This window comes from Euphorbia lathyris, chromosome 6 (assembly GCF_963576675.1).
Source record: "Euphorbia lathyris chromosome 6, ddEupLath1.1, whole genome shotgun sequence".
In the NCBI taxonomy this organism is placed as follows: Eukaryota; Viridiplantae; Streptophyta; class Magnoliopsida; order Malpighiales; family Euphorbiaceae; genus Euphorbia; species Euphorbia lathyris.
In genome coordinates this window covers 55514338-55530397 of record NC_088915.1, presented here as the reverse complement: position 1 = coordinate 55530397, position 16060 = coordinate 55514338, and the positions used below count along the sequence as shown (strand labels likewise).

The following is a 16060-nucleotide window of genomic DNA, read 5'->3' as shown; positions in this document are numbered from 1 at the left end:
GGCGAGTTGGATGCTAGCAGATAATGTCATACTCATATCTTTATTTTTTATATTTAAACTATTCATCTCGTTATTCCATTACACTAATAAGTACATAATTCTAATATCATTTTTGTTCCATCGTAAATATATAAATTAAATCGCATGGGTGTTAAAAAGCTCTCGGTGGAATCTGATAATCTGGAGGCTATTAACAGGATTTCAGATAGCCAGGCTGTTTGTCTGAAGAGCCAGAATCTCATCAAAGCTATTTTGAGGCTTCGTCCTGCCTTTGAGTATCTTAATTTCTCCCATATTTTTAGGGAGCAAAACCGCGTGGCGGATCGCTTAGCAGCTGCTGGGCATGAGAGAATGTTAGGTGTTTCTACCCTATCTGTTCCTCCTTCTTTTCTTTTGCCTTCTCTCCTAGAGGATAGGATTGGAGTCAGCCTTCCTAGACTGATCCCGGTGTAGGTTTTTTGTTGGTTTTGTTTTTTTTCCTTTCCTTTCTTACCAAAAAAAAAAAAAATATATAAATTAAATAATAAAAAACCATAAATTAATAAAATATAGGAAAAAGTACAAAAATATTAACGGTGTTCAATTATTTAACAACACTTAACGAGCTAATATCATATTGAATTCGTATAATATTTTAACAAGTCACCTGTTATTTTATTATCTTTATCAAGAATAACATGGATAAATATGAGAGATTTTAATTTGTTCATACGAAATAATTGTAATTTAATTATCTTTATTAATTAAGTTTACAATAAAAACATGAAAAATATAATAATACTTTTATATATTTGATTAAACTCAAAATTTAGGCCTAGTACATCTCTAGCCACTGTACTTATTCAAAAAAGTCAAATGTTCCCTTATACTTTAAAACGTTCTATTTATCACTTTGAACTTGCTGAAAGTGACATATTAGCCCTCTAAAATCCACGTGACAGAATAAGAGAAGATTTTGGACAAATTCATATGTTTACACTTTGAGAAGTTCAGAGAACCAATAGATTATTATAAACAAGTTTAAAAGATAAATAAGTTATCTAAGAAAATTGGAAAGTTTAATAGGTCAATTTAAGCATTTCAAAGCGTTTTCAAATTATAAAGGAGCTGATGACTTTTTTTGGACAAGTAAGCTAAAGATATATTAAATTCAAAATTTACCTAAACACTAACTTACTAGATTCGTGTTGAGTTTGTATCGTGTACAGAATTGCAGCCTCCAAACATTCCATTCCTTGCCAACGTAACACATCAGAGTTTTCCAGGCAGGACAAGGGTCCACATAAATGGGGAAGTCGGCAGCACCTATTAGGCTGGCGCCAAAGAATAACTAAGAAATGAAACTAGCTAAAGAATGTTCGAATCTGAGCTCCTATGGCTTTGCCTTGAGAATGAAGTATTAACCTTTACAACCCTACGAAACCCTTTTGGAACAGAAGCAGCCTTAACAAGCAAAGAACCTGCATTTCCATTTATAAAAAAACCCCTCTTCCTCTTTCTCTACCACAATTAACACCTTTTGCATTCTTTCTTCTTCCTACAGCTTTTTCATTACATAAAAATGGCCAATACTCGGATGAAACCTGTTGCAACTCTGCTTTTGGCATTGAATTTCTGTATGTATGTCATTGTTTTGGGAATCGGTGGTTGGGCTGTCAATAGAGCTATTGATCATGGCTTCATTATAGGTACATCTTTTCCCCTCCTTTCTATATATCTGCGACGGTTATTCCCGTCCCAGGTGCCCTAAATCCGTTCCTGAGTCCATGTTTTGATGTTATAATATATGATGAAAATGCAGGACCTGGGTTTGACCTTCCAGCACATTTCTCGCCCATATACTTCCCAATGGGAAATGCTGCTACTGGTTTCTTTGTCACATTTGCTATGATTGCTGGAGTTGTCGGTGCTGCTTCTGCAATTGCTGGTCTAAACCACATCCGCTCCTGGAATTCTGATAGCTTGCCTTCAGCAGCATCTGTAGCTGTCATTGCTTGGTCTCTCACTCTTCTCGCCATGGGGTAAGCCATTGCTACACGCCGATTATCGATTCGAGATAATCTTTGATTACACTAACGATCATTATTGTCTTTACAGCTTTGGCTGCAAAGAGATTGAGCTGCACATCAGGAACGCTCGTCTGGTACGAATTAAGTAGATTTTTGTTTTGATTCCTATGTTATTGCAGACTATGCTCTTTATGCATTGAAAGAGGACTTAAAATTTCTGTTATCTTTCTGCAGAGAACCATGGAAGCTTTTCTGATCATTCTTTCAGCTACACAGCTTTTATACATAGCAGCCATTCATGGTGCCTCAACAATCAGGAGATGAACTTGAAAGTTCAGTTGCTTGATAAAAATGTCTTGTGTCTCAGAATTTTTCATTTTTTTGTTGCCTTGTGTATGCTAAAGTGATTGTTTATGATTTGATTGGATTTGTATTTAATCATCTAATAAAAAGAAGAAATTGGTGTGCAACTGCATGATTTCTGGGTAGCTAATTACCCAATGCCCCAATTTTTATAACTCACTCAAAACGACCATGAGACAAGTATGAAATTGCATCTAATGTTCATCCATCAATCACAAATTCAATCAATGAAACCAAAACCAGGCAATAACAGTAGCAATACTAGAACATGTATCATACTAAAACTATAAGTATTAAGGTCATGCATCCGTCTGAACTCCGAACTAATGAAGAATAAAAAAGATATCAAGCACTGTCTATAAACACACACACAGCCAAAACAATCTAAACGAGAATGTGGAGATAGCACGGTAAACTCAGACCAATGTGATACTATCACTATTTGCAAAGTGTATATAATCTTTCATCTATCAGGATTTCTTGCCCATTATTCTCATGGAAAACTTTCTGACAAAATTATAATACGAGCTATCACAAACTTCTATGAAGCAAAACCTTCTGTAGTTTTGTACTCTTCTGGGTCCATGTAATGTAAACACCATCTTGCTCTATGTTCTGCAATCTGCATCAACAAGAAATTGATAAAGGGTGTTAAGACTTTATTCAATTTAGGTTCCGTTTCAGCAATAGGATTAATGATGAAAGGCTCAGCAATAGGATTAATGATGAAAGGTTCATAACACGTTAAGATAGCTAGTAATTGCACAGGAAAACAACATATCAGAAGATAACACCAAAATCCGAAGGCTCCTATCATATTTCACCAAAGCTTTCTGCAAATAATGAAAAACTAAACCATATTGATAAGCTTTAGGTTTGTTCCGAAAGTACAGTCTCTCCAACGCTCTACTCTAGCCCTTTCAAGGGTAAAATATTACTTAAATGTTAAATATGAAATGGTTAAAGGATTTCGAAAGCTAACTGTATCTGTATCCTTAGATAACAAAATATTAGGCTGATAAGAAAACTAAGGAAAAAAAGATACTCCACATCAGCTAAAAGTAAAAAAAAAAAAGTTTCTTTTGAAATTAGAAAATACAAATGGACATGTTAAAAAAAGTGAACTTTTGCTATAAAGAAAGAGAGTCCATGTCTTCATTACAAGTTCGGAAACTAAACAGGCAGCCTATCAGATGGTCGTGAAGGAAGTGACAATAAGGATTAACAGGGAAGGTAGGCAGAAGGCAAAACCACCTATATAAAACTAGAGTAATTTGCATTATGGTGTTTCCATTTGTACTTGAAAGAGAAAAAACTAGCAAGTGAGGAATATCAAGATAAAATTATGAATATTTAATAGAATATGCATTAAAAGGAACAAATAAAAAACATCTGCAAATCCACAACAAAGTACACAAACTTTGTGCTGCAGAACAAGATCCAAAGTCCTGAACAACCACATCCTTATATATGATCTTAATACTAGAACAAATTCAAGTACAGATAAAAGGGTAATATCTAAAAATTACCATACAACTTGGAGGAATATATTAACCTGAAATTATCTGTTGGATCCAGTAAAGGCATCGAGTAATCCACAGCAACTGAAAAATGAGGTTCTCTGTGCTATTCGTGGTGCTGGAGGAACAAGAGGCTTAAAAAGAAAAGGCACTTATCAATGAAACAAACAAGATACAGAAAAATGTTCATTAACACATTATAAAAAAACGTCAGGGGCAATACCTGGGTTTCAATATTCTCAGAGGCCTCAAAATCTTTGGCCTTGTTTATGTCTTTATTAACATCAGAAGTATGAGCCACAGATGATGGCAATGTCTCAACTTCATTTTTAATTGCAGTACCACCTGAAGCCTCAGAATCTTTAATATTTTCTTCATAACTAGTCTGAGAAATTGATGATTTCGGCAAACTATCCTCATTTCCATTTACATCGGAAGCACTAACAATGGTTGATGCCTCGGCATTCTGATACAATATGGGGATAACTTTTTCTTCATTTTCCTCTGGAACTAGGGGAGCTACAACATCAGATTTAGATAACAAATTATCCTCACTTACCTTAAATCCTGATTCAACCACATCCAAAACCTCTGCATTCTCAGAGTTAGCACCTTGTGTAACATGTTTGGCCACCTCAGACATGGGCACCACATGAGTTACCCAATCCATAGCAGGGCTAGCTTCCGTAACTGAATTGCCATTAGCTTCAAGTGGTTTTTCAATTGTAGGATCCTCCTTCACCTCTTCTACATTCTCATCAAAAGCTTGAGATTCGTCATCTGAACTACTACTGCTAGAGCTCTTATCATCTCCATTATGTGATGCCTCTGAAAACTCAACATGCTCCACACCAACATCTATGCTCTCAGTGTTGTTCTCCAATTTAACCTCTCTCTGAATTTCAACAGTGCTTTCAACTCTAGTGTTTTCGCTTTCTTCCACATCCCCTTCAACTCGAACAATAGGATTGTCCTCAGCGACAAAAGATGATTGCACTGACTTCTCGGATTCCTCATTCTCCTCGTTGAATGAGCGGTGTTGGTTCTGATGGTCTTGTGATGCCGGTGAACCTAACTCACCACCATCACTATCCCTCTCATCCTGGCTTTTTGGATCATCATTTCCTAATTCCATTTGATTAGAACAGAAAAACCAAAGTCAAATTTTGTGAAAGAAAAGACTCAATACAATCTGCAGAAACGAATTAAGAGATGAGTTTTATAATGAAAGTGCAGAGAACTAGAGAAGGGAAACAAACAAATACCCATTACTCATTCATACCCTACCCAACGGAAAAAGGAAAACAAAATAAGTAACTAGACCCCAGCAAGATTGGAAGGTTTGAGAACACAGATATGAGAACGGTGGTTGCTTGTTAAAGTTCAGTAGTCACAATCAAAGCCAACAAAAAATGGAGGGGTGATTCACTAGCGAATACCTAATATAGTTATATTGTAATTAAGCAAAAGATGGGGCAAAGAAATTGCAATTAACTCAGAAATCCCAAAACACAAAAAGAACCCAAAAAAACCCCAATCAAACCACCAAGGAAAATCGAAGTACAAAATACAAAATCAAGAGTAAAACCAAACAGACCATTAATCCTGACTGCTAAAAGCAGCAATACAGCCAAAAATTACTTTATGAAATCAACCAAAGCAAGGATAATCGGAAAATACCCATAGAAGTGAATTAACTAAAATTATCAATTCAATCGAATCAAAAGAGTCTCAATTAAAGACAATCAGAAAGAACAGGACCCGCCAACAAACACATATCACCTCAGATTCACAAAACACTCAAGAACAGACATGTGAAGGGGAGGTTAGGAGAGAGAGAAATTAGCGAGTTAGTGCTTGGCATGATGGGGTCTCATGTCTAAAAAAGATAAGCTATTAAAAAACTACCTTGAGAATGAGTATCACTGATTGAAGAGGAATTGTTGCCATTAGTGTGAGCTAGTTGTTCCTTCTTTTTCTTAGCTTGCTTTCTCTTCTTTGCACCTGATGGCATGATTGATCGCTTCAAAACCCCCAAAAAGAAAGATTCCCAGATCGTGGAGTGTTCCCCTCCACACACATACACTCTCTCTAAGACCTCAGTTGAAAACCTAAAGAAAAAAACAAGCAAATACAGGTAGAGAGCAAAGGCAGACTATTTTATTTTATGGCGTCTAGATTCGTTTCTCTTCGCTGTCTGAGTTCCTGGATTCTAATTACCTCTGTTCCTGAATTTGTTTTTAGTGGGATATTGGGAGATAATATGGAAAGTAGGAGCCTTTTTTTTCATGGGTAAAGTGTCATTTTGTGAATGATTCTGTCTGCAACTGCATTTATTCAAATTCAAATCTATATTTCATAAGGGAAAAAAAAAAAATTAAACCTTTGGGTTTTTTTTTTTTTTTTTTGGGAAAAATTAAGCCTTTGGGATTATCATCAGAGGGATAGGGTGGGGCATAAATAAATACATGTATCCATCAAAATTTCTATCAATTTGATAGGGGAAGTTTGGTGGGTGGTCTAGAATTTCCCAAATAAAAAATTTAATTTTGGTTTTTTGGGGATTAATGTTTTTAATTAGTAAAAAGGAAACAAATAATTAATTTTGGGCAGGGTGTCACAAAGTCACATGTTTGGTACTTTTGTTCTCACTTTTATTTTTACGTTGTAAAATAATTAATTATGTAATAAAAGTTGAGAACTTTAAGAACTGAAAGTGGGTTTCGGATGGGATCTAAGTTATGAGTTTATTTTTTTCAGTGAAATAAATAAAATGTAACAGTGTTTTAAAAGGGGATAATAATGGTTTATTTATGAGGTTATAGATTAAAACATAAATAGGGTATGTGGGCAGGTGAGAGAAAACGTGTTGACTGTTGAGTGATGAATCATAATTTTTTTTTTTTTTTTTTTGATAGAGTGATGAATCATAAATTGAAATTAATAGTACTATACTAGTAATAATTAAATAAAATAACGACTCCTTGTTTTCTTATAAATAGAAACTTTTCTACTTTTAAATTTAGTTGCAATTGTACAATTGATTGAACTTAAATAAGAAAAGTTCTAGTTATGATCAATGAAGCCTCTAGGGGTGTGCAAACATCCGGTCAAACCAGTCACTAAATTGGAAACTAGAAAGATGAGCCAAAAAAAGCTAATTAACCGAATCGATGGTTTCAATTTCGATTTATAAAAATTGATTTTTCTTGATATTGGTTTTCGATTTCAATTTCAATTTCGTTTTTTAATGTAAATAATAGGCTGTTTTGGTTAATCAATCCGTTTATATATAATATATTATTGATGATCATTAAGTTCTTTGTCATTCTTTATTGGGGTAAATTACATACGTGATGTACAATTTTTAGCTGCTTCCACATCTTGGTGTACAATCAAAAAAATTTCACACTAAAGCATACAACCTTTTGGTGACCTCCTATTAAAGTGTACAGTCGATAAAAATGACCGGTCAACGCAAGTCAACGTTGCCACATCATCATTTTGACCACTTTAAAAGTAAAAAAATCTCACCCCTAATATGAAATTACTAAAATACCCTCGTCTCTTCCAAATTGAAAAAAAAAATAGAACACCCTCTCTTTCTTCCTTCATTTTCTGTATCTCATCTCTCTCTCTAAAAGCTTTCAATCCCTCTATCTTTTCCTTTCTCTCTCTCTAAGTTGAAGGGGCTATTATAAGAAATTGAATTTGATTCTGGAGGAGTGTAATGGCATTGGAAGGAGATGATGTTAGTAGAAATTGTAAGGCTACAAATGATGGTGTGCAGGGCCGTCCCTGGGTATGGGCAGGAGGGGCGCCTGCCCAGGGCTCAAGGGATGGAAGGGCCCCAAAAATAATATTTTTTCTACAAAAAAATATTAAAATGAAATCTTAAAAGATGTAACTGTTGCAGAAATACTTGTAGGCCTAAACAATTAGCAGTGCACATTTAAGTACAAGAGAGGAAATGGTCCAAAGATAATTTTTTTTATAAAAAAATATAGATATTAAAATCTCAAAAATGCAATGGGAAAAAATATAATTCATAGGCTTAAACAATCACAAGATACAAATTAATGATTAATTTTTCTTATAACATTTTTCCGCATGTTGATACACATGATGGTTATTCAAAAATGAAAATGTTCAAATTTTTTGGTCAAAATTATTGATGTTAGCATTTGAAAAATTTTAATTTGTCAAAGCAAAATATTATTATCTAAATATTTCAATTGCGTTTCGAATCCTCTTATGTCAATGACTGTTGTATCGGCTGAAACAATATTTTCGGAGATAAAATTATTGAAAATTTATTTAAGATCATCAACATCTTAAGAAAGATAAAATGTTGAGAGAATATTGATGAAACACTATTTTTTGTGATTTTGCATCTAGAATGCTCGTAGATTATATTTTGTATGAGCAACTGATATTTAATTTGAAATAAAATAACTTATTTAGTTTAGTTGAAATTTGATGTTTTTTATTAGATCCATTGTTACGTGTAATAAAAATATGTTATTTTTAAGTAATTTTTGTTTTACATTATTGATTTTTTTACATTATTTTTTACTTGCACTTATTTATTAGGGCCCTCATTCGGTACTTCGCCCCTAAGCCTCTAGAATCTCAAGATCGACCCTGATGGTGTGTAGGCTATGAAGGATTCGGTATTGGGAGATGGAGGGATGGTTTCAAGCGAAGCAAGTATTGGTAACAAGTGTGTTGTTGCTATTAATTATTTAACAAATAATGATGTAACAATTGGAAGTAAAAGTGGGGTAATTGCTGATGCGAGTTTACATGTTCAACACTTCAATTCAAAAAATCATTGGGTACAAATGATAGTGTTCGGCAGATGCGAGTTTACATGAAAGAGATGAGTTAGAAGAAGAGGGGTAGAGATCCTCTAGAGTTGGTGGAGTTATATGCATCTCAACCATTAATTACAAAATGAATAGATGAGATTTGATTGATCAATAAATGATTAATTAAATATTAAAATTTATCAATCAAATCTCATCCATTAATGTTGCAGTTAATGGTTAAGATTACAACTCCACCAACTCTAGAGGCTTTTCAACTCTAGAAGATCCCTACCCGAGGAAGAGAGGATTTAAAGAGAGAAAAGAAAAGAGTTAGAGAGAGGAGTTTAAGGAATGGGATGGGGTATTTTAATAATTTTATAATAAAGGGTCAATTTTTTTGACTTTTTAAAGTGGTCAACTTGTTGACATGGCAACAGTGACTTGCGTTGACCGGTCACAAAAGCCGTACACTTTAGTAGGAGGTCACATGAAAGGTTGTACTATTTAGTGTGAAAATAGGTAAAGGTTGTACATCGCATACGTAATTTACCCTTGTTTATTGTATTAAATTGTTATTTTAACATTTATAGTTATAATTTTAAGGTTTGTAGCAGGAATATTACAAACGCTTATGAACGTTGATTCACACATGAATATCCGTTAATCAGCCTTCAAATTTTAGAGAATTCTGGTATTGAATATCAAAAGCTACTTAATACATCCGTAAATATTTATTTAATAGTAAAAATGAAATCTTAAACTCTTTCCTAAAGAATATAAAAAGATTTCTGAAATATGAAAAGATATAGAAGGAAAAATTATATAAAAAATCCAAAAAATAGTAAATTGCAATTAATACTAAATTAATTCTAAATTAATTGGAATTATTTGTAAATTTTTGAATTTGACCGAAACATCTAAAACTCTACAAGTTGCTCGAAATTACAAAGCGCAACTGTATCACAAGTGCTTGTCTGTTTGTGTGAGGTGGCTATATTCTTTGCCTTTTGTGTTAATTTGTTGTGTTATAGACTTTGGTTTGTCACGTTTAAGGAATAAGAACGAAAGATTATTGAGTTCAAATTTCTATCATCCTCTTCTTCTTTTCTGATATTCCTTTATGTTATTCCTAGAGATTTGCTCATTATGGTATTTGACATGTCCATGGGTCAGGCTAGACCGGGTTCATGTCTGGCTTAACAAGCTTTTATCTAAGAATACAAAGTCCAAGTCTAGTCCTAATTTAGGCGGGCTCATGCTAAAAAACTAAATCCCAAACTCAGTCCATATAAACTCATTTAAAAAAGATACATAATTTTGAATTATAAAAAATAAAGTTTATATTTTAAAATAAATATTTTGTATATAAATTCACTAATCTATACTATATATAATTACGGAAGCAGAGAGAAATGAAAAGAAGTGTTTTAGAGGTCTTTTTGATGAGTTGTCAACGTAGTAAAAAATCAGATTAAAAATATTTAATTAATTAAAAATAACAAATTTATATTTATAATATATTAAATAATTACTAGCCTATTAATTAAAATAATAAAAAAAAAAGCAAGAGTTACGGGAAGATGAAAAAACACAAAGCAAAGGAAATCCAAAAGTCACAAATAAACTTCTATATAAAGCATGATAGATAATATTCCACCATTATATTCATTGGTCACGATAGATAGTATTATATTTATGAAGGTAAATATTCGATATTTTTTCATATGTTGTAGTTATTTTGTTCTCAATTATGTTGTTGTTTTATTTGTATTATAGTTGTTATAGTTTCATCTTTCAGATTCATTTCTGTTGTTACCCAGGTTTTATACCTCTCGCTATCTTATCCATGTTTTCTTTTTTTATTTGTCTTTTCTTTTTCCAAACTGATAGTTTCAATTGAAGAAATCCGACAGAAATAGAAGATGCATGAACAACTAAAATCGAAAAACACAAAAGTGTCAAAAATTACAAGAAATTCTTATGTTTCTCAAGGTAATTATTCAATTTTTTTTTTCATATGTTGTAGTTAGTCTTGTTCTCAATTGTGTTGTTGTTTTCTTTTTATTAAACAATAGTTGTTATAGTTTCATTTTTCAGAGATGAAATTCCATTTCTGTCGTTACTCAGGTTCCATACCTCTCGCTACCTTATTTATGTTTTCTTTTTTATTTGTTTTTTTTTCAAAATGACTAAAATAAAAATTTTGTAAATTTGTATTCTTTTTTAGTATATGTTGCTAGGTGTTATCGTTTCGATTGCTAACTCTTAACTAAAATTTAGATTTTTGGCTTTATATGAACTCAATTTTTGGCTTTCTCAATTGTGCTGTTGTTTTATTTTTATTAAACAATTGTTGTTATAGTTTCATCTTTCAGAGATGAAATTTCATTTCTGTCGTTATCCAAATTCCATACCTCTCGCTACCTTATCCATGTTTTCTTTTTTATTTATTTATTTATTTTTCAAAATGACTAAAATAAAGATTTTGTATATTTGCATTCTTTTTTAGTATATGTTACTATGTGTTATCGTTTTGATTGTTAACTCTATTTAAAATTTAGATTTTCGGCTTTTTATGAACTCAATTTTTAGTTTTAATTGAAGTTAGATTAATTTTTCTAATTCGGAACATGTTGAAATCCACTCATTTTTTTAGTTTGAGTTTAGCTAATTGATATGGATTGTATTTTTTATTTTTATTCATTTTGGTACAAATAGATATAAAGTTTCACACGATAGTTGTTCATTGAAGTTTGAAACATATTAAATAAAATATTAAAGAGATATTGGAATATTATACTTACAATGAAGTTTATTTCAATATAAATTATGTTATATTATTATTATTATTATTATTATTATCAAGAAGTTATTTTTTCCCAATTTTCTAGACAAGGAGATTGTAAGCGTCTAATACGCTTGATAAGATGTTTATTCTTGAAGAATGTGGATTATGCTAGATACGAATTCAAAATCAAGGTAAATAAAAATAAATTTTGATGCTCAAAATCCTAAAAATGTACATTAATTATGGATATTGAGATAATTGCTTTTGCAACAGTGGCTTATATAATTTTTAACTATTATATTATGGTTCGTACAAAATTGTTAGTATTTCAAGAGTTTTTAACAGATGAAAATGAAATATGATCATAGGACAAATTATTGAAAAATATTAAATAAGAAAATATTATTATTTGAATCTCTTCAAATTCTCAAATGTTGAACATAATGATTCTAATTAATATAATTAATTTCACATATTAATTATAAAACGTTTTTTTTTTGTACTGAGTGGCTACAATTGCGATTTAATTCTATTTAACTAAAATTAATTTATGGACTTAATACTTCATTAAGAAAAAATAAAATGTTTAATTAATAGGTAAAAAATATTTTCACTCCTCTTTATACGCTTATGTCTCGACATTCTCTCCTAATTATCTTTTCGTCCCTGCATTTTTTTTTTCAATTCTTTTGTTTGTTTTTCTTACTTACAAAATTCAATAATATATAATTATTAGAAAATATTAATGAAGTCAAATAAGTGATATCTGCGAGTTTGGCTGATATTCTATATAGTGAAAAAATGAAGAACAAATTGATCGAATGTCTTGATGAGATATTACGAAATGAAAATAGGAGAAATCATCATCTTAAACTGATTCAATTAGATATATTGGGTTATTGTAGCAGAATAAATAATTGAATTCGAATACTTGGTGATCATGAAATTCCATCAACCAAAATAATTATCATCAAGATGAATTTGTGACTAATTCTTACGAATTTTATTTTTTTATATGTAACATATTGAATTGATAAAGTTTCTTCATATGCAACATTAGAAAAGTATTGATTGTAATAGTTTATAGAATAATATATTGATGTTGCTTCCATTTTAACATAGATTGTAATTCTTTCGTATCGTAGATATAATATTTAATTTTAATTGTAGTTTAACTCAATTTTTGTTTAACCTATATTGTAATTCTTTTGTATCGTAAACATAATATTTAATTTTAATTATAGTTTAATTCAATTTTTGGTTTTTTTATTATATTCTAATATATTTCTTAATTAATCTGCTATTTTATTATTATTGTTTCACAGAATATTTGGAATATGAAAATGTATTAAAATTCCTAAAAAGTACAAATCATTGAATTTTGTAAAAATAAATAAATCATTCATCTTTAGTTAAAATTCTATAAAAAAAAGTAGTCAATTATTATATTCTAATATATTTCTTAATTAATCTCCTACTTTATTATTATTGTTTCATAGAATTCCAGTTATAAGAAAATATGAAAATATATTAAAATTACTAAAAAGTATAAATCATTGAATTTTGTAAAAATAAATAAATCATTCACCTTTAGTTAAAATTCTATAAAAAAAACATTAATCCATTATTTTCAAAATTAATTTGATTTTATTTGAATTATCAATAAAAAATATATATTAATATCAAATATACATAATATACAAATTTCTCATAGCATGATATAAAATTACTTAAAAATAAATATGTTAATTTATTTATTTATCAAAATTATATAAAAGTTTTGTATCCCGTGCAACGCATGGGTTTCGACTAGTTAATATTAATGGGACAGATCGATCTGTGATATTTTTATCAACCTCAATTCCATCCAAAAAATAGATGGGCTCTTAACGGGCCTGGACCGGATGGGTACTCGGCATGGACATGTCTAATGGTATCAGAGCTTAGGAAAACACCAAAAAGAAATAAGAGAACTAATTTCTTATTCCTGAGTTTGTTGATTTTCTGTTTAGAATAAAAAAACATCTTTCTTCTATATTTCTTCTACCATCTCTTTCCTTTCTATTTCTCCTTCTCTCCTTCTAAAGTCTCTACAATGGCGAACAACAAGATAACCTACCAAAATATGCCCAGTCCCTTATTCTTACACTCATCAGATGGTGCAAACTCTATCATTGTTTATAAGTTGTGATAAGTCCTTAATTTACGTATTTATGCATGCATATTCGTATTTATATTAATGCATATAGCTTAGTTTAGGATAGGTTTTGGAAAGATTTCACTTGTTTGTTCATGATTCCTCCAGAGATAGGTTTGAAACACTTAAAAGCTCAATATGAAGGAATATCAGCAAAGAACAGATCAAAGACAGAAGAAAAGAGCCAAATTAGGGAAAAAGTACTAGTCCCGATCGTGACGCCCCAGTCCCGTTCGTGATCATGTCCAAAAGTTCACAAAAGACAAAAGACCATCTGTCGCGATCGTGACCTATGTCGCGATCGTGACAGACAGATCCGTCAACTTTGCATGGCAAAGCAAAGTCACGAATGTGACACCCCTGTCTCATTTGTGCCGACGTCTTCACTGTAAAAGGACATGATTCTTCAGTCTAAATACATCTCTTTCATCTTGAATCATCATCTTTCTTCACCACGGGTTATGACTTTCCATGACAACACTTGAGGAGTTATCATCTTGAAGAGACATGATTCTTCATCCACTATAAAAAAAGGACACTCTTATACAGAGATATATAGAGAGAAAGAAAGAAGAAAAATACAGAAAAAAATATAGAAAGAATAACAAGGAAGATTCTACAGTTTCTAAGCTTCTATTTCCTACATTGAAAGAAGCAAGATCGAGAGATACACTTGATACAAGTTACAAGATACAAAAAAAGAAGACGCCCAAAGGCCTGACAAACCTTATAGAGACAGTAAAAGGATTCACAACCCTTATACTCTCATCTGTTACAGTCCTTATTCTATGTATTCTTTACTTTTGACAAATCATTAACTCTGTCAAACACTTGTTTATCAAAATTACAATTCAATCAAAGTGCAAATTATTCTATGTTCATCATCTGATTCTATTACTACTTCTATGAATATTTTAAGCAAGACATAGGAATAGTTATCATTTTATGAAGTTAGAAGAGATTCAGTTCACAAAAGGATAATTGTATTATATGATCCACTTGTTTCGTTTTTAATTCTTAATTCTAATTCACTACGATAGGTCGAGGAATTGGAATTATCTATCTAAAAGCATCCAAGTTATTTAATCATGGATGGAGAGATTGGATTAAATACTTCTATCTGATACAACTGCAGTAAGTTTGGAAAGTTTTTTTGGGTTTAAACTTCCATCTTATATGCAGAAACTTAGAAAATATAATTTAAATATTGTTATCATTCTCTCTAAACAAAACTATTTTAGAAATCAAATTTATTCTCTGTAAACCAAGAGAAAATGAATTTATAAATTAAATCTGTTATAGTAGTTAATCAACGTTCTCTATGGATTGATATATTTTATTGCTACAAACAAAACCGTGCACTTGCGGAATTCGCCTAACAAGTTGCAAGGTTCCTCTAATTATAGAGCTTGTCGTAGAACGACAGAGATAAATCTGTATTCAAAATGCAAACTTATGTTTGTTATTGGCACTGTGAACAAATCAAGTGATGATGATACCAAGGCAGAGATGTGGGAGACCTGCAACAATATGGTAATCGCTTAAGTAACTCATAACTTATCTCCTAATATAAAAAAATCTATGATGTTCATGACATCTACTAAATAAATCTAGTTAAATCTAGAAAAAAGGTTTTCTCTTACAAAAGGATCTAGAAAGTATAAGTTGAATGCAAAGATATTTGAATAAAAATAGAATCAAATGAGTATTAATGAATAATGAGAAGTTGGGAACGAGAGGCCTCTTACTAGGCTTCTTCTTGAACTGGCCCATGGCACATGCACCAAGAGCGGTCCCCTAAGATACACTTTGACGATCAATTTAGTGGCTAGCAAGAGTAAGGTGATTATATGTAGAGAGAGAAATATTTGGTCCTTTACCATAGGATGATATCCCTCTACTTATAAGTTTGGCTTGTGAGACGGCTAAACTCTTTAATACCTTTAGTACGATAGAAAGATGCTTTAAAGCTCTTGTTCGTATGTGGATGCGACATGTATGGAGTGTTGGAGAATGCCCTAGTCTCGAGACATTATATCTGACAGAAATGTTAAGTCAATTTGTTATGCAAATTTATTATGAGAGTACCATGATTAACCATGACTAGTGATATGCTCACATTTGGCGGGTTGAGGACCTGATCAAGTGAAGCCATAAGGCATTAAGATACTAATCTAAATATTTTTGGTCTGTTAATATCATAGGAATAATAAATAACTAAAGACTAGTATGTGCATTGATTGTAATGGTGTTTCACTGGTTACAGACGTTAGGGTCAAATCAAGAGCATTAAGGTTTATGAAACAGTAAACTTTGGATGATCCGCTATAAGAACACCAGATGGTTAAAAGGTTCATAGGTGGTTCTCATGT

At 31.3% G+C, this 16060-nt stretch overlaps 2 protein-coding genes across 2 annotated transcripts; one reads left to right on the top strand and one right to left on the bottom strand.

The window, feature by feature from the left end:
* Positions 1–1520: 1520 nt before the first annotated feature.
* Positions 1521–2479, top strand: LOC136232519 (membrane protein PM19L-like). Its single transcript, XM_066021723.1, has 4 exons — positions 1521–1688; positions 1802–2021; positions 2098–2143; positions 2244–2479. Exons 1-4 carry the CDS (start codon positions 1562–1564, stop codon positions 2331–2333), a joined length of 483 nt encoding a protein of 160 aa, XP_065877795.1. The 5' UTR covers positions 1521–1561; the 3' UTR covers positions 2334–2479.
* A 205-nt stretch (positions 2480–2684) lies between these two features.
* LOC136232518 (nucleolar protein NET1-like) lies at positions 2685–6239 on the bottom strand. Its single transcript, XM_066021722.1, has 4 exons — positions 5801–6239; positions 4116–5017; positions 3928–4026; positions 2685–2994 (listed from the first exon to the last, which is right to left on the bottom strand). The coding sequence occupies exons 1-3, from the start codon at positions 5904–5906 to the stop codon at positions 3934–3936; spliced, it is 1101 nt and encodes a 366-aa protein (XP_065877794.1). The 5' UTR covers positions 5907–6239; the 3' UTR covers positions 2685–2994; positions 3928–3933.
* Positions 6240–16060: the final 9821 nt, after the last annotated feature.